The following is a 25,486-nucleotide window of genomic DNA, read 5'->3' as shown; positions in this document are numbered from 1 at the left end:
GAAGGTCTTAAGACTCCTGACTAAAAGACAACAGTCTTTGACATTTTCTAATAGATTCCTATCTAAGTCGCAAGCCCTCAGAATTGACCCAATATATTTTGTATGTCGACAATTATCACTTTGAGATTCACGTGACTCACAGATTCCAATTCACATGAAATAACTTTGTCCCATAGTCAATAGTAGTCAATTTGATGTAAGCACCAATTTTAAAAAATATAAAGAAAAATAAATTAAATAAGTTATAAACTATGAATTCTATTTATATATTTTAATTTTATAATAAAATGTGAGTAAGTAAGTTAGTGAAATGTTAGACCTATTTATAATAAATAAAAGTAGAATATGACTCTTATGGTGAGATGAACTCAATTGTCAAAATAAAATTCTTATTGTGGGACGAAGTAAGTAATTTTTCTGCGAATATTTCCTGGTCCATTTCTGTTAATAGACTCCTGGAAATTTGATAAAGCATTTTAATTGCTCTATGCTACATATTTATTGTGTGATCATTTGACTTATTTCTGTGGTGTTGGTATTCCATTTCCCCTCCTCCCTATTAAATTTTGTTTTGTTGAATTATGTAATTAGGCGGTCCCTTTAATTTTATTATAATGTAAAAACTAATTAGTTTCAACTTTCAACACAAAAACAGTGATTTATATATATTTTTTAATTTTTCGGCAAACAGCAATAAATAATCAATTGAAATGACGAATGATATCGGTGCGACTACCAAAACAAATTTGACCGTATATGAATCACGCAGTGTGGGCCCCACGGAGCCTAATTATAATTTTCTGTAATTGAAATAAATTAATTGTAACCAAATGCTGAGCTAAGTAGGTTGGTGGCGGCTCGGCACCTAGTTTTTGCGCCTCTCTCTTATATAACGGCACTCTCTATTGTAACAAACGTTGATCCTCCTACTCATAGAGGCGCTGTGGTTTTCTCTCTCACTTTGCTGCCTCAGGTAGAAAATACTTGCCAGTTTTCATTCTTCTGTTTATGCATCGTATTTCCGCATCGAGCTACTGTTAATTTTGATAAACAATTGTGTTTTTTGTATGGATCGGGGCTGGATCTTCAAAGTCTGTGAGGTTTCGTTGTTTTTATTTGTTATTGAGGATTTGTGTTTATTCTGTTTCGTTGCTGAATTAGATTGACGATTTCTGTGTGATGTTTGTGTTTTTTTTGTCTATTTGTTAATTGCGATGTTTGGTTGTGGATGGCGACTTTTTTTTTTCTTCTAATTGATTATTGATTGTTGGTAGATTCAGCTGATTTTCGTTAATGTATGCTTATAATCTGCATGTGTATGGATTTTATTTTTGAGTGTGCTCTCTATATGCAATATTGTGTTTTTTTCCTCAGATTGTGAATGAGTTTTTTTGTCACCTTAATGCCTGATTTGCTGATGAATGTGTAGTTTGAGTCTATTTAGGAAATGTTGTGAAGAATTGAATATGTTGTAGTGTGAATTCTTGTCACTTGATTTAGGAATCTGAAGATTTCTTATGTTTTTTTGAAACCGTCGAGTCCTTTACATGGGTGTAAAATCAATTGCAAATTTGACAAATGCAGGATTTTTCTTGTGTATTTGGTTTTATAAGCAAGTACTTAAGTAGGAATGTTGTGTCTGTTAAGATGTTATTTGAGTTTGGATTAGCCAATCTTATTGTAATGGAGCTTTGAGTGAAGGGCGTGGCGCCATGTGCTTGTTCTTCTCATAATACTCCGAACATCTAATGCTTTGTTACTGTGAGAATGAATGACCAAATATGGCTTCCTTCACTGTGACCATCTGCAACAGGATCATATACATTATATATTGCCATAAACAGTCTCTTGAGCGAGATAGCATAAGTTGAAATTATAATGGAAAGAAGGCTTTTCGTGTTTGTATGGTGTTGTTGCACATGATAACTTTCTGATTTTTCTTGATTAGTCTCACGATTAACACGTTATGAGATTGCCTTAATGCATTCTCTTTAGCTTCGATTTCACTTGTCATCAACCAGCTGAAAGTGTCTTTTGCTGCAGATTGCATAAATTTGAAATTGTTATATGCATTTGATTTTTGTTTGGTGTTGTTACACATGATAACATTCTCTTATCTTTACACAATTAACATGTTACAATACTGCCTTACTGCCCTAGATGCGTTCGTTCTCTTTATAGCTTCGATATCACTTGTCATCAATGAGCTGACAGTGTATTTTGCAGGAGAACATACAACATGTCGACTGCAACGCTTCCCACCGTTTCCGTCTTTGGAAGTGTGCCTCGTTGCCAAACCACCACAACCGCCTTTGTCAAGATCCCATCCTCTTTGGGTTCTGTAAAGAGCACTTCTAAAATCTTTGGCTTGAAGGCAAAGTCTGATTTCAAAGCCACTGCCATGGCCGTGTACAAGGTGAAACTGGTTGGACCGGACGGTGCTGAGACCGAGTTTGAGGCACCCGACGATTGCTACATCCTGGACTCCGCTGAGGCAGCCGGAGTCGAGCTCCCATACTCATGCAGGGCCGGAGCATGCTCCACCTGTGCGGGGAAAAAGGTGTCGGGGGATGTCGACCAGTCCGATGGCTCGTTCCTTGACGACCAACAGATGCAGGAAGGCTACCTGCTGACCTGCGTTTCCTACCCGACTTCAGACTGTGTGATTCACACACACAAGGAGGGTGATCTGTACTGATTGTTATCATCTCATTTTTCATCAAGACATAAAAAAAAAGAAACTATGTTTTCTGGATGTAGGGCTGAATATGTAACCGTGCTTTGGTGATCAATTTCTGTTAGCAAAATCTTGTACTGTATTTTTTTGTTATGTCATATGTTTATGTTGGAAATAGAGGAGGGAGTGTTCATTGTGCTTTATTAATTTTATGTTGTCAAATTTATAGTAATACTCAAAATAAAGTAATAACAGTCGATTGGAACATTGTCAGAGTTTAAAACAAAAATCAAAGAAGTTTGTAGTATTAAATATTCAAGAGTTGGTGTAATGTGAAGTCAAGGAGTTGGTCTAAAAAGACATCTCAACAATTTTCTTAGCAAGATACAAAAATTTAACAAATCTTCAAAATTTGTACTTGAAAATAATTGGAAATTTCAAAGGAGATATGCTGATGGGCCCATATATAATAGGCCCAATGCACTTTAGATATGCTTTTGTTGAAATGAAGTATGAGGAATAAGAATAAAGGGGCCCAAATCGAGCCCACCTAAAAAAGTTTCCCATATTTGCATTTTTAATTGCACCTCAAATGAGAAAATACAATATATGTATGAAAAGGGGAACCTACAAACGAAATTCGTGAGCTTAAGATATAGTGAAGAAGGTCGCTGGTCGTCAACTGTGTCTAAAGACAGAGGCTGTGCGACATCTGATGCGAAGCATATTTCCCTAGTCTTTACCCCGGTCTTTATGTTAATTGTAACTCACCAAGTCGTACTTTGAGTGTAGTTTCGGGTGTTAGAAGCTGGAAGTTCGTCGAAAATGCATAGCTGAGATTCCAGAGAGTTCGCCCGGTCGGGCGTTTTGAAGTTGCTAAACGCCCGGTCGGGCGTTTCCATTTGTGCATGCGGAGTCCAGAAAGTTCGCCCGGTCGGGCGTTCTGATTTCAACTAAACGCCCGGTCGGGCGTTTCCCGCGAAGCCATGCAGCAGCCTTTCGCCCGGTCGGGCGATTCCCTCTTCTAATATCGCCCGGTCGGGCGTTCGGAGTTTCAAGCAGTTTTCAGCAGTTTCAATCGACGGTTGAGGATAAAAAACAAGAGAAAAAGGAATCAGAGTGACACACGAGATTAGGGAGAAAAACAGAGAGAAAGGAGGAGAGGAAGAAGAGAAGGAAGGCATTCCGACCATCTATTCCCGAATCCCGACTCCACTCGACGAGAGCCACACACCTATGGTTTTGTTTCTACATTCTACCATGTGTATAGGCTAGACTCTCTTTGTTGCTCCAAGTTGTAATCTAGGCTTGTATATTTGTTTTAACACCTTGAATCGTACGTTTGATACCAACAATGTGTTTGATAATTAAAATGCTACGTTTTTGGCTAATGATGTAGTGTTGTTAAATCTTAACTATCGTCTCTTTAACATAGCTTAAGATTGATCGTTTGTTGGTATACTTTCGAATTAGAACTGTTCAGGGGATAAATTGATAGTGGATTAGGTAAGTAATTATAGTAGACGACGTTGGTTCCCGCGCATCCGCAGGAATTAAATGTCGTTGAAAGTTGGTTCATGGAACAAGTGTTCAGCTGACTGTGAACTATACGTCGTAGACATGTTCAGTGCACGCGATTAGGTTGATAATTATAATCCCTTCGTATGTTTCGTTGTAAATGGTGTAAAACAACGCAAGCTTAGAGAGCAACTTGGAGTGACTTGTCTTTCTCGTGTTAAAAATCTCATTCCAGTAGCTTAAGTTAGTTAACCTTCTCAAAAATCAAAACAAAATCTTTATATGCTTTGTGTAGTCATATTAAGTGTAAGCAATCTCGCCTCCCTGTGGATCGACACTTGAAATACTACTACGATACTGTATTCTTGCAGTAGTGTAGTATTATTAGAGTCAAAATAATAAAACTTGATAATCTGTATACTTTGATTAAGAACTCTAAAATATCGCATCAACATCCGTCATTGCCTCTTTGGCAATGGATAGCGAATAAAGAACTAAAGTAAATCCCTAGATTTTTCAAACTCTTAAGTTGTGGAGTCGGTCGACTTTGACCCCACTTGAATCTGCTACTTATATGAACTCAATGACATAATTAGGCAATAGTTCAATGCTCCTAGTACTCCATCCACATAAAGAATCTTGTCTATCACTAAAATATTCTCTCCATCCATCCATATTTAACTAATTAATAGTAGTAACTAAGAATCTTGACTATCAATGGTATTTAATCTGGATTCATGAAATGAATTTATATGTACATATACCTAAACAATTCAACAATAAATAGTACTCCTACTCCGTAGTACTACTACTATTTTTCTAATAGAAATTTAATGTTGCTAGTTGGCTACTACTTGCTAGCTACTAACCGCAATTCTAAGAAAGTTTTTTTAAAAGAAAAGTGAATAAAATCTTGAAACTATTGCTCTGTTGTTAACAGGTGATGAAATTTATCTCATCATTCAATTATGATTAAAACTTTCAAAAAGTTGCAAAAAAAAAAATGGGAATCAGATTTCATTACAGAAGCAGAAGCAGATGAGTCCAGTTTTCTTACGTGGGAATAAACAACTGGAGAAAATGTTCAAAAAAAATCTTGGCAGCTATGCAGCTTTCATTTCAATTTGCAAGAAAATTGTGTACAAACTTCACTTTCAGATATTGTCTTCTACTGATCTCAGCTGTGTGGAATCTAATTTCATTTTTTCATTTTTATACTAATATTTATAAATTATTATGTTTATGTATATCTATATATTCAGACATCAAACAACAAAGCAGTGTGGTGTGGCAGGAATTCTGGAGAGTTGGCATATATGGCTATGGCCACTCTTTGCAGGGTTCTTCTCCTTCTCCTCAATTTTCAGGTTTTATCTTTTTTGTTAGTAGCAATTTTTAATCTTTTCAATTTCAAGAAAAAAATGGGATTTTTAGTTCCAGTTTGTTGAAGTCTTGAGTGCTTGAGCTGGAATAATTGCAATTTGCATGTGAAGTTTATTTTCATCTTTCAGAATTATAAAAATCAATGGGATTATGGGAAGAATTGTTTTGTTTATTTATTTATTAGGTGTGAAATGAATTGTACGTAGAGAATAGATTCTTGGTGCAAAAATGAGGAAAGATTTGTTTTTCCATGATTCTCCTGTGATTGGTACATAGATATGTTTCTTAGATTTCTTTATATTGTCTGAGATTCATTTCTAGCATTTCATGGCTATATTAGGAAACAAAATCTTGTAAAAGTTTTTCTTTATGTTCCTTTTCCTATCATCAATATTAGTATAAACTCATTAGGCTTAGGTTCATTACATTAGCTAAATTTACCAAGAAAATATTGCAAAGTTGACAATCATTGTTCATTCATTTTTTCCTCTCATTAGATTAATTCTACTCATTTACCAAGAAATTCTTGCTAAGTTAGCAGTTTTTGTACACGTTTTCCTGTCATCAAGATCAGTATACTTAATAGGTGTGTATTTTAGCTTCATTCATTAGCATCCGAGGCCTCGGAGTGGGAATCAACTATGGCCAGATCGCCAACGACCTCCGGGCCCCATCACGCGTCGCCTCCCTCCTGAGCTCCCTCAACATAACCAGAGTCAAGCTCTACGACACGGACCCAAACGTGCTCTCAGCATTCGCCAACACACAAGTAGAGTTTGTGATCGGGCTAGGCAACGAGCTCCTCCAAAAGATGTCCGACCCATCCCAAGCCCAGGCGTGGCTCGAGCAGCACGTGAAGCCCTACACATCCCAGACAAAAATCACATGCATCACCGTTGGCAGCGAAGTCCTCACAGGCAACAACACGCAGCACCTCATCCCATACCTCCTCCCAGCTATGCAGTCAGTGAATTCTGCTGTCACGAATATTGGCCTAAACAAGGAGATATCCGAGACAACGGCCCACTCATTCGCAATCCTGAGCAGCTCGTTCCCGGCCGGATCTTGCAGAGTACATCCAAAGCATTTTGAATTTCCACACACAAACTCACTCACCCTTCCTCATAAATGCATATCCTTTCTTTGCATATAAGGCCAGCCCAGACGAGATCTCACTTAGCTACGCGCTTTTCCAGCCCAGTCCGGGAACAATAGACGCCACCACCAACCTGCACTATGACAACATGTTGTTTGCACAAATTGATGCTGTTTATGCAGCCATCAAAGCAATGGAGCACACTGATATACAAGTCAAGGTCTCCGAGACAGGATGGCCGTCTAAGGGGGACGTAGACGAGGTGGGGGCCATAGATTGTACAACAGCAACTTGCTCAAACGGATACAGCAGAACCAAGGCACCCCGGCTAGGCCATCAGTGCCACTCGACATCTATGTTTTTGCGCTGTTTAACGAGGATTTGAAGACCGGCCCTGTTTCTGAACAAAACTATGGGTTATTTTACCTGGATGGCACTCCCGTGTACAATGTTGGACTCCAAGGCTACATTCCCCCTCCTCGTATGGAGTATTCGTCTTCGAAGAGAAAAGTTAGTGCATGTTTGCTTATGTTGTGTAGTATTCTGTTTTATGCTATGGATGACATGTTTCATGCTTGCAGGGGATGTGTTTCTCGAACTCGTTGCTCGTTCCCGTTGCATTATTTCTTCATTTTCTATAGCAAGAACGAGCCTATCGAGTGAACTACAAGTTCGAAGTAGATGGGGAGAACAAGGAGGCTTTCAGACCAAGGATGATTTCTGAGGTTTGTGTTTTTGACTTGTGTCTCCAAATATTATGAACCAAGGTGAAAATTTTTGATGACATAAGTGATATGATATGATAAGATAATATTGGTTGAAATTAGTGTTTGTTAGATAACATACGTTAAATGGCCTTCAATAATGGAGATTAGTATTGTGATAGGTTTGTATCTTTCACCACAAAAGTCTATTTGGTGTTGCACCAAGAAAGAGTCCTCAATCACATTTCATGATGTTGCATTCTTGTTTATATCTCTTTATACTTTTCTTCAAATGGAATATGTCACTTTGGAGTATCTTTGGATGCTTTACTTTTCGTCTCCACGGCGTCTTGAGCCCGGTCGGATCATGACATGTGATACCGTAACTAGGGGTGCGTATTCGGTTAAAAGGATGCCAAATTATTTGAAAATCAAACCAAATTAAATTTGGCGACCTAACCAAATTAACCGGTTATTTTTTGCTTTTATTTACGGTTTCTAAATTTTTCGTTTTTTGCAGGTGAAAAATTCGAGTTATATGCATACTAAAATGATGACAAGTTATATGTTTTGCAATGTGAAGAAAATATGCAAGTAAACACATTTCTGTTCCAAACACACCAAGAAAAATAATCCATTAGCTTTGCTCCTTGTTATACCATGTACAAAGCTCTAGAAAAAACTAAGCAAAACAAAATCAAGAGAATATATAGTGGAAAGATGGAGATACTAATCTGCGACGAGGAAAGGGATGATCATGCACATGAATGTCTCGTACGTTAGCATCGCTGATCCCGTGTAATGCTTGTCTTTCTCCTTGAATTTCTCCGTCAAACCCTGAAAATGGATTCAAATATGAATATAGGATAGCGTCTCATGTTCAAGGTTGAAGAGGAAAATCAAACAATGAATATATTGTTAGAAGATTCACTGAAATTGTAGCTCACCTTTACAATCATCCCACATCTGAACCAAAAAAAAACACCAATTAATATACAGATGAAATTATAAGAACAAAAACAATAGTTTTGCTATGTTCATAAGAATAGGGGGAGCTTACTCGATAAAGCTGTCGAAACTTAGCTCTGCCGGGAGCCTGCTGCCATTATCGTATCGGGAAATCAGGACTTGCAGAACAGAAGGTGGCACTGCATATCCAAGACTATGTAGGGCGTCCCTCAATTCCATAGGATCGATTTTCCCACTCCTATCTCGATCAAATCTTTCAAAAATTGCCTAAAGTACAGGAGAAATGTCAACAACTGCATAAAACAGCCCATCCCGGGGATTCCCAGAAAAGAAATAGCATTGTAATTGAATTAAAATAATTAGATATCTGCAGATAGAATGAGCTTGGATATCGAGAGAGGTTATATTTGATCATTAGTCTCATTGATCTACCCTCGCCGATTACTACTCAATAATTCATCAAAAGGCATTGTGAAATTCGCTGACTTATCAATTATCTCATCCAACGAAGAAATCATGCAGAAACTAGTAATATATCAAATTCTATATTTGCTCAAACCAGCTCAAATGTATATATAGTTGATTTCATCAAGCCCACTATTGCACTCGGAAGTAAAACAATTTCTGATTCCTAAACACATCAAACCCTTAGCCAGAGACCATCAGACAAACATATGCATCAGATCATTGAACTTGTTTCAATAGTGCACGTTTATCTTTATTGAAAGCACAATGAACAAAAGCTTATAACAGACACAAATCACCCAGCTAGACACCATAACAGCATATTTAGTCCATATCATGACAACAGACTATTAGATGAACGGGATCTTCTGCAGCACGTCTACATGAGATAAGATCATAGCCATATTAGGAATTTCACGGTTACTGACCCACGGGGATACAATACGCAATATGCATCCCATGCCATTATCGAAAGCGATTAAACGAGAACGCACACCATACTGAAATTATATCATACAATGCAGCTTGATTTCAGTATATTCATCATAATATTTCTACTCACCCGCCATTGCCCAAGGCACCTCCAAATAGCTTCAAACTCTTTCGGTCCTGCAAATTTGTCAATAACCAATACATGATGCAAAATTCGTTATCACAAAATCAAACAGAAAAAAACACAAAGATTGTAATGAAAATGCAATCAAATTTCTCCCCCAAATTTCACACAAGAACCCCAACTCGGGCAAAAACTGCTTGATTCATCAATCGGAAACTAACATCAAGTGACCAAACTTTTGATCCCCTAAATCAGCTAATACTCAACAAAACTCCACAAAAGGAAATGAAACAGAAACCTAAGATTGTTATGAAAATGCAATCAAATTCCCCCAATTTTCACACAAGAACCCTAACTCAGACAAAAACTGCTCTCCACATGCTCGATTAACATCAACTGAGCAAACTTTTGATCACCTAAAACAGTTAATTCTAAACAAAATTAAATTCCACAAACGGAAATGATCGATTAGAGAGAAAGGAGCAAACCAATTATAGACGAAGATTCTCGGGGATCTCTGAAGAGAAAAATGAGCAAACGCAGAGTTCTAAGGCTGAAACTCTGGTAATTCCAAGCGAGCGCTTCCTGAAGCTCCTTCTCCTCAATGTAACCGTTCTGGTTCCTATCCACCATCTGGAAGCTCCGGATCACATCGGGGTGGGTGCCCGCCGGAAACGAGCTGTACACGTTCGCCGTCTCCGGCGGTGGCGGCGGTGGAGGCTGATAGTACCCGTAGCCTTGAGGCGGCGAGCCCCACCCGAAGGAGCCGCTGTGGGAGTGTGTGTGGGCGATCGGAGGAGCATAGGGCGAGGGCGGCTGATACGGGTGGCCGACCCGTGGATCATTCGGATCGGGTGCGGGTCGGGCTGATGGTTTATTCGGCATTTTTTAATACAAATAGTATTTCTCAAATTGAATTTATCATTATTTTTTAGTTAATTTAGTCTTCGGTGATAGTGTGGTGAGGAGTGAGGAAGATGAAGAAGAGTTGGACAGAAATTAAATACTCATATACTACTACTCCAGTACTAATTTAGAATCAATAAATACTCAGATTCAATTTTAAATCTTGAATTTATTTTAAGATGAGAATTGGAAAATGTGGAAAATATCAAGATTTTTGTAACGCGTGCATTTACCTTTGAAAGTTTCAAACTTTGATGAAAATGAGAAATTTGAAAATGCTAGCACAAGAAGGGAAATTTTGCAATTATTTGTGTTGGGTTTGCTGAAAGTTTCAAACTTAGGTGATAATAAGAAATTTGGAAAACTAGCAAAAAATTTATGAAATTTAATGGAAAAACAATCTATTGCCAAGTGCAGAACTACTTACAGTTACATCAATTAGAGGAAATGCTGTTGCTTGAATTTATAAAACTGCAGAATTCAAACTTACTGATTATGCAAAAATGAGATAGTACATGATTAGGATATTAAGTTTTAATTAATTGAGACTATGAAAATGTAACAATCATCAAAGAATTAGGTTGAATAACTTGCATTTTTGTACACGGAGTTGACTCCTTGCACCACAAGAACAAAGCCTTTTTATATGCATACATGTAGTGCTTAATTATTGACACCAACATTATGATAATCATTTGACACAACTAGTTGACAATTTGCCATGATTCCATAGCAAGATTCAATCAAACGACCTTCTTCTATAAATAGTCTCATTCATAAACACACAAACCACTGCTTAAGAAAAGGGAAAAAGAAACAATCATCATTCAAGAGTGATAAATAATGGAGTTATTTTTGGATTCTAAAAAGACAAACAGAATGAGAAGTTCATGGCACAGCATTGTTGTTCTTGTTGGATTGCTTCTAGCACTCAATTTGGCAGCATTTTTGGCAGAATTGTCACAAGGTATGCTTCACTTACATGTTTGTTTCTATATATGTGTGTATGTGTGTGTCTTTAGAGTGATCAAGATTTGTAAATTGTATGGTCTCAAGAAATGTAGAAAGGCTATCAAGATTGACGACAACGTACTTACGTAATGCGATATGCAGAAACTGTGAGAAGAAGCGCGAACGAGTGCCTGATCACCCTGGGAGTCAAGTTCCTAAACTTCTGCATTGCCAAATCTACACAGTTCAGATATGCCGGTCCTCTGCAAGCTCATCAGCCACTCGTGTTTTGGTACACGCTGGCGCGCTCTGTTTCGTCTCTGTATTCATAGAGCACCATCATCACCTGCTGGGCCAAGAACAAGTAGAGTTACATTGCAAAAATATGAACTATTTGGATCTTTATCCAATCTTTTCAGCATTCAATATGTAAATATCTCCAAAATGTCACTGAAACTGCAGAGCCTGTTTAGTGCAATTCACAAGATTAAAACTCATTTAATTTATTACAGTTTCTTAGAGGCATCAAAATAGCTGTCATGATTAACCTAAAAGATCAATCCATGGCCTAGTTAGATATCAGTGAGGTTGTTAACATCCTTCCTAATTTTACAAATCACAAATTCGACTTATATACTTTTCACAAGATTATTTCAAAATCATCTTCATCTATCTCATTATCAGCTGCATCCTCGTCCCTCATGTTGATGCATATCCGAGCCACCGTTCGTCGTGCCTCGGGAGCCGACAGTATCGGCTGCATCCACTTGCAATCCACCCTGTCCAACGGTAACAGTTGATCCGACTCCTGTCCGGCCATCTGCATTGACCTCCAAACGAGTCGTACCTCCAGCAGGGTTGTCTTTCTTCACAGGCTGCCACTTCTTTTGATACTGCTTCTTGACCCAGCCTTTCTTTGGCTTCAATGACTCTCTAGTCTCCTGAATGCTGATAGCAAGATCAGATCCCTTCCTTTTCTGTGGGATAACGGTGTAAATGGAGTTGCCCGTGTGATCTTCGGTGACGGGCACTGCTGTCTGAATGGCTAGCAAGGCCGTCCTAGCAGCTTTTATCTCGGCTTCTTTCTTTGTGCCTGCTGAAGCTCCAGTGTACTTGATACTCCCAATTGCAACAACGCAGGAAAACATGGGCATTTTGCCTTCCTTCTCTTCCCAACGGCACATATATATAGGACTAACATTGTTCATCTTTTGAGCATAATCTTGTAGCAAGTTCTTGCACAAGCTTGTCTCGTGCTGAAACAAAATCAGAAGTTAAGTATAGACAAAGACATGGCTTTAATTTCGTGAAAGTTGCGACAAGGCAATATATGACAATTACCAAGAGCTGGGAGATCTCACTGCTACTATTATTGGATTTGGCGAGCGCTAAGAGGGCAACTTCAGCAGCCGACTGCTCTGATGCCTTCCGATTGTGAAATCCAGGTAGAGAAACATATCTGGCATTGTTCACGACAACCGTTGATTTAAAAACTGGCTCGTGAGAAGGGCCTTCCTTGATAGTTTCATAAACTGGCGTAGTTAGTCCGGTTTTCTGGCAATATTCTAGCAGTTGGCTCTTGAAGACATAACAGCTTGAGACACCTGTCAACACAATAGTGAGAATCAGATTGAAAGAAACATTATAGTAACAATTATCCAGGGAAATATCTTAAGAGTAGAGTTCGATGGAAAGGTATCTAAGATTGCAATGTCAAATTCATGAACTGACAAGAAAAGTGTGAACTACATTACTTGGAGGTTTATTTTTTCCGTGTGATTCTTGATTGGTTCCCATGACCTTCATCTTCCTAGACAAATCTCGGCTGAGGTCAATTTCCTCCTGAGTTGTAGGGGCTGGAGGGGTGTAAGTTGTCCCGGTCGCAATTCTAACACTACAACCAATGTCAATCTGACCAGCTTCCATCTGAAAAAAAAGTCAGGTTGTTCTGGCCCCTTCACGACTACTCTAATTTCGTGAAAGTTTTAAGTTGCGTATATGACAATTACCACATGCTGGGAGATCCCATTGCTACTACTATTATTGGATTTGGCTAGCGCTAGGAGGGCAACTTCAGCAGCCGACTGCTCTGCTGCCTTCCGATTGTAAAACCCAGGTAGAGAAACATATCTGGCATTGTTCACGACAACAGTTGATTTAAAAACTGGCTCATGAGAATGGCCTTCCTTGATAGTTTCATAAACTGGCATAGTTAGTCTGATTTTCTGGCAATATTCTTGCAGTTGGCTCTTAAAGACATTACAGCTTGGGATACCTGGAAATACATTAGTAACATGAGAATGTTAAACAAATTATCCAAGGAAATATCTTAAGAGTAGAGTTCCAAGGAAAGTCATCTAAGATTGCAATGTCAAATTCATAAACCGACAAGAAGAGTGTGAACTAGTACATTACTTGGAGGTTTATCTTTTTCTTGCGATTCTTGATTGGTGCCCTTGACCTTCATCTTCGTAGACAAAGCTCGGCCGGGGTCAATTTCCTCCTGAGCCGTAGGGGCTGGAGGGGTGTACGCTGTCCCGGTCGCACTTCCAACACCACCATCAACGTCAATCTGACCAGATTCCATCCGAAAAAAAATTCAGGTTGTCCTCACCCCTTCACCACTACCCCATTTTCTCTGTGATTCAATCAACTATTAAAGATCCATAAACACAGTCTCGAAGAATATTCAAAGAGAAGTTCAGAAGGAGCAACTGTGCAAGGCATGCATATGCCATTCTTACTCAAATTTAAAAATCACAAATTCTACTGAGTAATTTTCACATAAGTATATAAAAATCAAATGCATCTTTTCAATAGTTCACTTAATCTGGACCTTGTAAATTAATCAGAGCAAACAATCCAAGAATTGAAAACAAATCCTTTGCCATAAGATTTCCCCACACACCAAGCATCCCTAATTTTGAAAAAAAAGGAACTCAGTAAAAAGCTCCAATCACTCAGCAGAAATGGATACACCAGAATTTCGACTCCTACACCAAACTGAGACATCTTCAGAATTTAATTCTAAAGCTCAATCAGCTACATCATTTCAAATCATCAACAAAAACAGAACTAAAGCATTAGAAATAAGCAAAAAGAAGAAGGAAAATCGAGAAGCACTTTAATCCTGAACTAACACAATTGTTCAGTCAATTCAAAACCCTCAATTGCGGAAAAGAAGAATCAATAACACAGAGCAAAACTCGGTACATCATTTACAGATAGCATTTGTCACAAATTTCTATACTTCATAAACTACGAATGAATCTGGAAAAACGCGATAAAGTGAAAATTACCGTAGAATTAGAGGAGTAGAGCAGGCGTAGGTAGTCCTCGGAGTTTGGGCATGAGCTAAGCTATGAAGGAAATTGCAGTGTGTAGTAATCAGACACAACAGAAAGATCTCATTTTCAGCTAAAATACTTAGCAAAATTGAATTAGCGGTTAATAATTGAGAGAAGATAGATAGAGAAAAATTCACAGTTATTAATTTGTCAGAAGAATACGAGGAAGAAAAAAATAGAAAGTGAATGAAAAATAAATGAGTAAATTAACGAAAATTAAACCACAAATAAAATATGAATGATTTAACACTTGTTATGTATTTTATCTAGAGTTTAACCATAATTTTCTTTATCGTATCATAATTTGATATTGGCATCAACCATGCCCTAAATGCTACTCTCTCCGTCCGCAATTATTTGTCATTATTTTTTAAAAAAATTGTCAGTCATTACTTGTTAAACTTAGTTTTTTTTATTATGTCTGGTAATAGATCTCATATTCTATTACATTTATATTTTATTGTAAAATTAACAATCACTTTGTCTCATGCTACTTGCATTTTTATTTCGTCTCGTCCCAAATTACTTGGACTATTTCTATTTTAAATACTCTGAAATTAAAATATTAGAGTTAATTAAGTGTCATTTTATTAAGGGTTGTCTTATTACACTTAAATATTAAATTAATTACACTAATTATTCAATTCTAAATTTATGACCCAAAATGAAAAGTACAAGTACAAGTAACATAGGAAAGATGAAGTGTATAAATGTAAGACCTATATTTCTTTACATTTTTTAAAACTCGAATAGGATGAACTTGTGATAATTAATAGCAGACAGAAGATAGGCCCAAATATTACGCGTGGCCCATCTGTTAGAGCATGCGTAACGCAAGGGGCCGGGCCGCATCTCGCGAGTCCCGGCCCGTCCCATGCATTACACGGAAGGGCGGCACGGCTCAGGCCCGTCCCGGTGACGCGTGACCGGCCTGGGGAGCGTCCCGCGTCCCGGCCCGGGACGGGGTTGCACGGTGACGGGCCGCTACTGTTCATCGATTTAAATTTTTTGTTTTTTTTTTTGCATTTTTAAGAAGAAGAAGAAGAAGGGGGAGAGGGGGAAGAAGGAGGAAGAGGAAGAAGAAGGAGATGGAGAGGGGCGACGTTTTTTTCATCAATTTTAATTTTTTTTTTATTTTTTGCATTTTTAAGAAGAAGAAGAAGGGGGAGAGGGGGAAGAAGAAGGAAGAGGAAGAAGGAGATGGAGAAGGGCAACGTGTATTGCAGAATTTTAATTTTTTTTTTTTTTTTTTGCATTTTTTTTATTACTCTAATTTTTTGTATATTTTTTAGTTTATAATTTATTATTTTTGTATTAAAAATGAATTGCTCGTGTTATAATTGCTCAACGTATTTTATTTTACGTTCAAAATAGGTTGGAGTTGTGAATAGTGTCATTTATTAGTTGCGGCCCGGGCCGCAACCTCCAGGGTTACAACAGTTGGGGCCTGGGCCGCAACTGTAGAGGAATGATGACGTGGAGGGGACTTGGGGCCGGAAATGGGGACGGGGTTATTGATGCCCTTAGACCCACTATACATCAATATATAGTTCATAATTTTTTATTACAAAATACTCCCTATGTCCACCAATACAAAGTCAAGTTTGGCTGAGCACGGATTTTAAAAAATATATAACAGAAAATGGGTGAAAAGGTTAGTGAAGATGAATCTTACTTTTATATAATTTTATAGTAAAATGTGACTAAAATAAAATTAGTGAAATGTAAGGTCCATTACCAAAAGTAGTAAAAAATAAATAAGACATTTATCGATGAACGGACAAAAATGACAAAATGGGACGATTTAGGTGAACAGAGGGAAGTAGTACTAATTCATAAGTAACTAAATAATACTCCTAGATGGGTAAATAATTTGTGCTGTTTGTTAACGTATGTAAATTTCCTTGTTTTATTTATAGTTTGACTTTTAGTTACTGCAAAACACTATTCCAGCACTCAGTCACATAATCTTAAATTAATTTCAATAGCTGAAAAGGTTATAAAAACTGTATGTTGCTCACCTCCACCTCTACCAGCAACATACGCATATACATACACGAGTCTAAAAATAAATAGCACAAGATGGCAAAGCAGGGTGTTGTGATTTAAATAATTCCTCAACAAAGAATGATGTTGGAAATATAGAAGAGGATCAGCAACACTATGCTAATCTTGCTTGTGGTAGAGGTGAGCAAAAATCCTGCCTCAGTCTGAGTTATCCTCGTCCCCGTTTTCAACCGCATGTCGTTTGTTTCGACCTTCACTGGGTTCAGATGGGGGTGGCTCTTTCCGTTTTGCATTCGTGTTTGTTTCTTTTGCCTTAGACTGCTTCTTCCCGGCATTCCGTTGTCTAAACTCTGCCACAAGATATGGTGACACAGGCGATGAGTAGCAAATGGAGTATAAACTAAACCCTAACAGGAAGTAAAATATATCATGCAAGCCACATTTTCAAGTGTATGTGCAATATTTTGGTCTGGATTTGAATATTAGGATAAGGACGAGAGAAAGTAATGACTGTTACGATCTATGACACAGCGTTCTGGATTTGAATTTAGGGTTAAGGATGAGATATAGGCCGGCAATTGAACATCAAATGCATCTTAATCAAGTGGCTTTTTAGCAAGCTCTAAGATTGTTTTAACTATGCACAGAAGCTCAGGCGACTATCAGAAGAAAGTGAAATTGTTTCAACTCGACAATACAAGTAGTGTTTAAGATCTCATGGATAAAGAAAATAAATGTCATCTGCAATATTTCCTGATGAAAAACCCTTGCCAAACTATATGATTGAAATACTAATCTACATCGAGGAAAGGGAGTATCATGGCATAAATGCCCACAAAGGCACAAACAACAACATAGTGCAAAACCAGCCTACTATAATACTCCCTCCGTCCCTCTATAGTAGAGGCGTTTCTTTTCGGCACGGGATTTAAGAAAAGTTGTGTTAAATGAGTTAAGTAAATGAATAATAAAGTAGGAAAAGAAAAAGGTAGAGAGATGAAGAGAGAATAAAGTAAGAAAGAGTAAAGTAAGAGAGAAGAAAAGTTGTTGCTTTTTGCCAAAAAAGGAAATGACTCAGCTACAGTGGTACAATCCAAAAAAGAATATGACTCAGCTACAGAGGGACGAGGGGAGTATTTCCTAAGGATTGTCATAAAATTTCATGTTGTTGGGGAACATTTAAAACATGAGACATGAGGAAATTGTCCAGGAGATTTGTAGCAATTATCGAATTGTTTGCTTTGAAGGAGAATAAGATATACTATTTGAACAAGTTCAATGAGTAAACAGTGTGATTAGGTAGGTAAGTTATGTAGAGTGTTTCTACATAGATTTAGCTGATCATGTCTACCAGTTAATAACATACAATCATCTGTGAGAGAGACTCAATTTATTTTAACCCCAACTATTCAATTGTAAGAATGGATATCTTAAGAAGGGCTTCTACTTCATCAAGTTTTCTTCTATTAGAATCCCATAAGCTTTATTCAGTCGTGCCAAAAGGTATGCACGACATATAAATCATCGACATACTATTCAGCATGGAAAGCAGTTTTTGTCCACCTCTTGTACAGTGGAGAAGAAAATAGACACATTCCCAATGCTTTGCATGAATAGGAAGTGGAAGCACTATAAACGGGAGATCAAAGTGCTCAAGGAAATTCAGAAGAGGAAACAAAAGGCAATGAAACACTTATGTATGTGCTTACCTTCAAGAGAATCCCGCAGAGGCCCAATGAACTCTGGAAAGTCTATCTCTTCCAGGGCCTTGAATACATCTTCTGCATTGATCATATTTCTTTTTGACTCCTTACATATGTCATTTGCACTGCAGATACCAGGAGATCATGCACAATAAGTCATATGACATAGAACAGTTGATTTGGCAATAGAATTCAGAACCACATTACTTAATAAACAAAAAAAAAAGAGCAACTTTACTTGAATCTAAGTACAAGAGGAAACAGACAACCAACAAACAAGAGTCTAGAAAAAGGAAAATAAACTAATGTAGTAAGAAAAGGGGTTCCCCATCATTGCAACATTTTTTCATGAGAAGGAAGGTTGGACTAGATATTCAATAGTAAGTAAATTAGACAAGACAATAAGAGACTAATATGTGCTGTGGCTCAGCAATAATCCACAGATTATGTTGAATGACTACTCACAAAAGTTAGAAGCTTAAGAGCTCCAACTCAACTTTTTGGAAGTAATGATGCAGTTTCCTCAACCCACTTTATTCTGCTCATCTTCATATTCTTGTTTTCACCCGATTCCCAAATTCAACATCCAACTAAATATCACTGAGAATTTTGATTGGCGTAATTTGGTTTGTAAATCTAAAATTTCAAACAGAACCAAAAATTGAATCGCAATCTGAAAAAGGCCAATTCATAGATAAAACCCTAGAAAACGGCAGACACTTCACCAAATTGTGGCAATAAGCTGACATACTCCACGAATCAAGCAAATCCAGAAACCAAAATTCAATAATAGATAAACAAATCACATACCCAACCAATTTGCTATTGATCTTGGGTCAAAAACAAATAAAAATTCCGCTAACAGTAGAGGCTATACACAATACTGAAGCATCAGACGCCTAGCAATTAAAAAGTCACACATGTTGCGAAGAGAGAGAGAGTGAGAGAAACGGAGGCTTACGTGGCGGAGAGATAGTGGATGAAGATGCGTGTGCTTTCAGAGAAGGCGAGGAACGAGTCGCGGAGAACGGTAATCTCGGAGCCGGTGGAGAGCTGGGTAAGCTTGTCCTTCACCACCCGGCGCACGATAGCCTTCGGCAACGCCTCCGCTTCCGAAACCACATTCTCCGTCGTCTCGTTATCATTCTTCTCTTCCGCCATCTCTCTCGAAACGACAGCGCTTTGATTTTCTCAGCGGTGGGCTATGCTGAGTCCGCGAATTGCAATTGTTTCAGGATTTTATTTTCCCGCCATCTACAGTAATATATATATGTCCTCAATTTTGGAAGGTGTTAAATATTCGATTTTACTGTTAAATATTCGGTTTTATTTTGATTTTTTTGTTTAATAGGAGTATTAAATTTTATCTCATCGTGTTAAAAATATGTCCCGAAGTGGTTGAGCTAATGATAATTGCAAAAACATAACTAACATTTTTTTGTCAAATAAGGTTAAGAAAATCTATCGGCAATTTCGTCAGAAATTATTTTACTAAAATATTTTTGAGCAAATATTATCATTTAATATAATCAATGCACATCCTAATTAGATTACCATGTTTACAATCCACACAATCAAATTAGTGTAAATGTAGGTGTTTCAAGACTAATCCAATTAATTTTTAAAAAAATGCACAGCATGAAAAGAAAAGAAAAGAATTAATGGAGAGGATTACTGAAGTGCATTATTTCATTCTTTGCTATAAATAATATTTAAGGCAAGAAATCTGGTTTTTTAGGTTACACGAATATCTGTCTGAAATATAAATTGATGGTATCTTATTGCATAATTTAACCACTTATTTCAGTATAGACAAAATTCAAAGGTACAAAAATAGTTCAAAAATCAAAATCATCAAACAATCCCAAACATGACAAAAATACAGTGAGAACATTCAAATGGTTAAAAATGTCACCAAAGATGATTATAATATATAAACATTTAATCCATACAATGAGCAATAGTTTTATCAAACAATCTTTTTCAGCAAAAGATCCGGAAAATAAAAAACAAAAACTAAAAGTTAAGTATATTCGAAGTTGTTACAAAATCACCAAAAAACAGCCTGTTTGAAGATGAAATGCATTATTCAGTAACTTCTTCCCCAGTAGGTCCACTTTTTAGCAGGCTTGCCGGATGTGAAGCACAACGTACCTGCAAAAGAGTTATACGATATTATAGGAATCGGGTTTGAATGTGTCGACTATGAATGAGAATAACCACACGAATCGTATGAGATAGTACCTTCAGGAAGTTCAGGCTGTTCGAATGGAGAGCATAGAGACTTGGCCGCACCCATTTCTCCCTTCGTTTTTGCCTTCACGTTCTTCTCCTCCTCCTGAGGAGAGGAAAAAGAGTTAACGGAGGTCATCTAAAAGAAGTACATGTTCTGGGGCATTTAAAGTAAAGCAACGTACCTCCTCATCGCACCATGGGGCCAGAATCATCTTCTTCTGGGAGAGTGCTTCTGTGAACTCTTCCCAGTTATACACAGTTTGGATGCAGGTATCACGTTTTTGCTTGGCAGCATCAAAGAGACTTTGTTGGATATTATCGAGCATCACTCTAACTTGCTCAGTCAAATCAGCCATGGGAATATCACTCTTAGATGAATTATCTCGTCGGACAGCACGGACCTGGCAAGATGAGAAATCCAGAGTGAACAAATGAGAGTGGATCACACACGGCAGTAAACAGAAAAAATGGCGGCTGGCTTATACTTAAATGCAATTAGGAGGCTAGCAGCTTGGGATAAAGCAGCAATACAAGCAAACGAGGCCTATTAATACCGTTTTGTTTGCCAAGTCCTTTGGTCCTATTTCGATTCTTAGAGGAACGCCTTTCATTTCCCAATGAGAATATTTCCATCCAGGTGAATAATTATCTCTACAATCCGCCTCGGCACGAAATCCTGCTTCATTCAAGGATTTTACTGTGGATGCGCATGCATCAAATATCCCCCGAGTGTCTGCATCCTTGTAGGGCACGGGGACTACGATTACTTGGAGAGATGCTACTTTAGGAGGCAGCACCAAGCCTTTATCATCCCCGTGAACCATTATCATCACCCCTATCTGTGCCAAAAATTCATCACAAAGAAACAGTATAAGGGAAAAGAGCAATCTGGCAATGAAAACCCAAATCGAGTATGCAGTAAATCTTTGAATATGCAAAGAAATCAGTTTAAGAATACAAAGTGTAGAAACTCAAAACGAAACTTTCCTCCATCTAAGATTTCATTGCCAAACTCTTACTACTATTTTACATATCAGGTAGTACTACTTTCTTGAGGACTTTCTGTCTACAGAAACAACAACCCATTTATTTACAATCCAATGTGGTATTCTAATATCTATCTCCAAATATTAATATCTATGAAAATAACATAATCACAGTTTCAGACTCAAATTCTATATAAGCTAGTATATAGGAGGAGATACGTGCAGAATGTGTAGCCCTTGCTATTATAAGAAAACTACAAAGCATCAGATCATTTACCGTTCTCGTAGTGTAAGCCCAGGAATTCTGCCAGACCATAGCCCTTTCTCCTTTCTCATTCTCAAAATTAATCTCAAACATTTTTGCAAAGTTTTGACCCAGACAGTGTGAAGTTGCCCCTTGCACACCGCGACCAGTATTTGGGACAAATGCCTGTCATGAAGGAAAGCCACCACTCAGACAACAATAGGGAAATCTCTTATAAGGATAATTCGAAACTGAATATTATGTGAGTAATATCCAGTAACATTAATATGATGACCTCGACTGTAGTTGTATAGAGTCCACCAGCAAACTTCTCATGCTCACTTTTCTTGCCCTTAATAACTGGAACAGCCAAGAACTCTTCATAGATGCGTCTATACAGCTCCAAAATGTCAAGGACCTGAACAATAGACAACCAGAGAAGAGCTACATCATGAAAAGAACCCAAATCTCTTCGCCTAATAAACATGATCCATTGAAGACAAACTGAGTAAAAGAGAAATATAGAACTTTTCTCGTGTCACGTGAGAGATGTGCTGTTTGTACATAAAGTAGTGTTTCTTCATTGATCCATGAAGTGAAGTCTGCCAAATTGCCAGTAAATTGCTCTGTGGTGTATACAAAAAGCACATGTCTCACGTGACACGAGAAAAGTATTTCCACAACCTATTGAAACATTATGCCTGAGATACTATACAAGGCCTCAATCTCACACTTCCAAAATATAGATTCCTATGGTCCCTGGATCTTGTACACTATTTTTGAGGACTTCTTAAAGGTGTAACTGTTGCATTTTTTAAACCTTTTGTACTAAGCACCTATAACACCATAAATTACCTCAGTATCTGCTTCCTCCTTTGTTGCAAAAGCAGTATGTCCTTCTTGCCAGAGAAATTCACGACTCCTGCATAATTACAAGCTATCATAAATATTCTGATAAAAAAACAGCTTTCAACGAAATCATTTGTTGTTCTCATTGTCCATCACAATGTATGAGCTGTGAGAATTCATAAAAAATAAACATTATCTAACACTTAATTTAAGCCTCCAGGAAACTGGTCAGAATCCCCAATGTGAGCAAGGGAGCATTGTAGAAATAGCATACCACCACACCATCAATGAAGTGAAAAATAATTCTTCTATAAAATGTACTGTAACTACCTTATAAATGGTGTAGGATTGCTGAATTCCCATCTGACAACATTGCACCACTGGTTAAGTCTCAGAGGTAAGTCACGGTGCCCCCTAATCCACTTGGAGAAATATGGGTACATGACTGTTTCACTAGTTGGACGGATAGCAATCTCCACATCTAGCTTAGTCTCTCCTGACTTAGTAACCCATGCAACCTGCACACAATTAAACATATAGTTAGAACCAAAACGGTGAAACCACTGCACAAATAACTCATGCACAAGCCACAAACAACTAAGCTTAGTAGTTAGTACCAAACCAGGAATGAACAGTCGGTCAGTAATTGGTAATGGGCCAAAATAGTTCATTGAACTGGACGGTACATGCCTTTCCGACATACCCACATATACAAGAAAAAAGGTCCAGATCATGATGAAGATGAACCTCAAGCAAAGTAATCTTACCTCGGGAGCAAACCCCTCTATATGGTCCTTCTCCTTCTGTAGGACAGTCTCTGAGACAAACAGAGGGAAGTAGCAGTTTTTAATGTTCATTTTCTTGATTTCAGCATCAAAGAAGTTCTGCAGAGTTATATCAGAGAGAAAATTAGACACAGGATGCTATGTCATGTTGAACATGACAAAAATTAATGAATGTCAAGTCGGCCAGGGTAATTAATGAACTCCATCATTCGAAATACCAAAATAACTAATGATTTTAAGGTTCAGGTAAGACTTACGTGCATAATCTCCCAAATCGACATTGCCCATGGTCGCAGAATGTAACAGCCTGAAATGTCATAGTATTCAATCATTTCCCCATTAACCACAACCTGCACACAACTCAAAGCAACAAAAATTGAGTTTACTTTAGCATTCAAACTTATAATCGGTGACAAGAATACGAACGACCAAATCATATGTTTAAGAAACCCCATCATACTAGACACTTGTGCACAACTAACATAACAGAAATAATCAAATAAAACATACAATCTCTGCCACGAAAATTACCCTCCGTCTCCATAAAACTATTTCGCATATGCAAAAGAACCAAACATTTGGTATTTCATACTTGAATAAACATCCAAACCCCAAGCTACGTAAACACAAATATACTAAATTGAAATGCCGCCGCAATCGTACCTCAGAGTACCATTCTCCGAAGTTCTCATCCTTCTTATGAGAAAGCCCCAATCCAGTCTCTTTCTTCACTTCCTTCTTCTTCCCCTCTGCAAAAATCACTCACAATCTCAGAACAAAGCCAATCCAAACCGCATTTAAACAGATTAGCAATGAAAATTCGTAACATAATTTAACAGTACTCACTGGCGCCAGAGCTTGCTTTATTAGAACCCGAGGCATCTTTACCGGCCATGATGATAAACCTTCAAAACTTACACTACAGCTCCTAATAACATAATTACAAACGGGAACTAATTCAAATTTTGGAATAAATGTAAAATTATCAGCATTCATCCACTACGGAAAAGGGAGAAATCAAAATCCACAAGCATTGCACTAGTCAAATTCCAACGACATACAGCTCCTAATAACATAATTACAAACGGGAACTAATTCAAATTTCGGAATAAATATTAAATTATCAGCATTCATAATCCACTACGGCAAATGGAGAAATCAAAATCCACAAGCATTGCATTCCAACGACATACAGCAAACTAATCGAGAGAAAAATTACAAGGCAGCTAAATCAATTTACGGAATAAATGTTAAATCATCAGCATTCATAATCCACTACGGCAAATGGAGAAATCAAAACCCACAAGCATTGCACTGGTCAAATTCCAACGACAATCAGCAAACTAAACGAGAAAAAATCACAAACGAGAACTAATGCAATTTTTGGAATAAATGTTAAATTATCAGCATTCATAATCCACTACGGCAATTGGAGAAATCAAAATCCACAAGCATTGCACTAGTCAAATTCCAACGACAATCAGCAAACTCATCGAGAGAAAAAGGAAAACGTAAATTGAATCGGCAAACTACGAGAGCGAATAATATACGTACGGATCGTGCTGCTGTGAACAACGGCCAATGCGCCGCCGTGCGCGGTGAAGGGGTGGCGGCGATAGAGAGAACAGAGGTTTAGGCTTTCAATCGTTATTCTTCACAAGTCAAAAGAATAGGAAGATTTACCTAATACGGAGTATCTCTCGTATCGACTATTTTACAATTTTAACCTCTATAAAATAGCGTAAAGAGAATCAAATGGGTAGAGATGATTATTATCTATGGAGAGGGATGTAATTTTACAAACATATATATCTATGGGTCAAACACGCCCTAAAAGAAAAATTTATGTCGATATCGATTCTTGGATTATTCATTGCAATTAACTTTAAGCTGAAATATTATTGTTGAAATGGTAAATTGAATATTTATTTAAAAATAAATTTACTAAAGGGTCGGTGGATAGTTTTCTACGAATCAATAATGGAAAAAATCAGATGTTAAAAATAAAATTCAATTTCTTTTTGAACTCCTTAGCTCGACTTCAAGTGACTAGTCCCATGGGCACCATAATTTGTAATTCTTGAGTTGCATCAACTATACTATTA

The 25,486-nt window shown here is 37.6% G+C and overlaps 5 protein-coding genes and 1 pseudogene across 7 annotated transcripts; 2 read left to right on the top strand and 4 right to left on the bottom strand.

Annotated features, from left to right (window-relative positions):
- Nucleotides 1–823: 823 nt before the first annotated feature.
- On the top strand, nt 824–2,884 carry LOC121742232 (ferredoxin, root R-B1-like). The gene is made up of 2 exons (XM_042135319.1): nt 824–973; nt 2,227–2,884. Exon 2 carries the CDS (start codon nt 2,240–2,242, stop codon nt 2,696–2,698), a length of 459 nt encoding a protein of 152 aa, XP_041991253.1. The 5' UTR covers nt 824–973; nt 2,227–2,239; the 3' UTR covers nt 2,699–2,884.
- Nucleotides 2,885–5,197: 2,313 nt separating this feature from the next.
- Nucleotides 5,198–8,031, top strand: LOC121741056 (annotated as a pseudogene).
- Nucleotides 7,945–10,261, bottom strand: LOC121741057 (probable calcium-binding protein CML48). Its single transcript, XM_042133752.1, has 5 exons — nt 9,857–10,261; nt 9,375–9,421; nt 8,439–8,614; nt 8,326–8,344; nt 7,945–8,215 (listed from the first exon to the last, which is right to left on the bottom strand). Exons 1-5 carry the CDS (start codon nt 10,251–10,253, stop codon nt 8,108–8,110), a joined length of 747 nt encoding a protein of 248 aa, XP_041989686.1. The 5' UTR covers nt 10,254–10,261; the 3' UTR covers nt 7,945–8,107.
- A 1,394-nt stretch (nt 10,262–11,655) lies between these two features.
- Nucleotides 11,656–14,790, bottom strand: LOC121741055 (double-stranded RNA-binding protein 1-like). 3 transcript variants are annotated; one of them, XM_042133749.1, is made up of 6 exons: nt 14,525–14,790; nt 13,641–14,218; nt 13,235–13,500; nt 12,980–13,151; nt 12,567–12,829; nt 11,656–12,481 (listed from the first exon to the last, which is right to left on the bottom strand). In XM_042133749.1, the coding sequence occupies exons 2-6, from the start codon at nt 13,810–13,812 to the stop codon at nt 11,906–11,908; spliced, it is 1,449 nt and encodes a 482-aa protein (XP_041989683.1). In that variant the 5' UTR covers nt 13,813–14,218; nt 14,525–14,790; the 3' UTR covers nt 11,656–11,905. The 3 variants fall into 3 exon arrangements, with proteins under 3 accessions (XP_041989683.1, XP_041989684.1, XP_041989685.1); XM_042133750.1 differs by having other exon boundaries at nt 13,641–13,863; XM_042133751.1 differs by lacking the exon at nt 14,525–14,790 and having other exon boundaries at nt 13,636–13,776.
- Nucleotides 14,791–16,519: 1,729 nt separating this feature from the next.
- On the bottom strand, nt 16,520–19,524 carry LOC121811453 (DNA polymerase epsilon subunit 3-like). The gene is made up of 3 exons (XM_042212312.1): nt 19,244–19,524; nt 18,289–18,407; nt 16,520–16,929 (listed from the first exon to the last, which is right to left on the bottom strand). The coding sequence occupies exons 1-3, from the start codon at nt 19,441–19,443 to the stop codon at nt 16,778–16,780; spliced, it is 471 nt and encodes a 156-aa protein (XP_042068246.1). The 5' UTR covers nt 19,444–19,524; the 3' UTR covers nt 16,520–16,777.
- Nucleotides 19,525–20,181: 657 nt separating this feature from the next.
- LOC121742307 (proline--tRNA ligase, cytoplasmic-like) lies at nt 20,182–25,065 on the bottom strand. Its single transcript, XM_042135415.1, has 13 exons — nt 24,936–25,065; nt 24,228–24,309; nt 24,045–24,130; nt 23,639–23,731; nt 23,364–23,480; nt 22,927–23,114; nt 22,603–22,669; nt 22,043–22,165; nt 21,781–21,933; nt 21,072–21,356; nt 20,700–20,918; nt 20,527–20,620; nt 20,182–20,436 (listed from the first exon to the last, which is right to left on the bottom strand). Exons 2-13 carry the CDS (start codon nt 24,274–24,276, stop codon nt 20,372–20,374), a joined length of 1,539 nt encoding a protein of 512 aa, XP_041991349.1. The 5' UTR covers nt 24,277–24,309; nt 24,936–25,065; the 3' UTR covers nt 20,182–20,371.
- Between the last annotated feature and the right edge of the window lie 421 nt (nt 25,066–25,486).

The sequence above is a fragment of the Salvia splendens genome, chromosome 7, assembly GCF_004379255.2.
Source record: "Salvia splendens isolate huo1 chromosome 7, SspV2, whole genome shotgun sequence".
Taxonomy (NCBI): domain Eukaryota; kingdom Viridiplantae; phylum Streptophyta; class Magnoliopsida; order Lamiales; family Lamiaceae; genus Salvia; species Salvia splendens.
The sequence above is the reverse complement of the archived record's forward strand: the minus strand, read 5'-3'. Positions and strand labels throughout refer to the sequence as shown.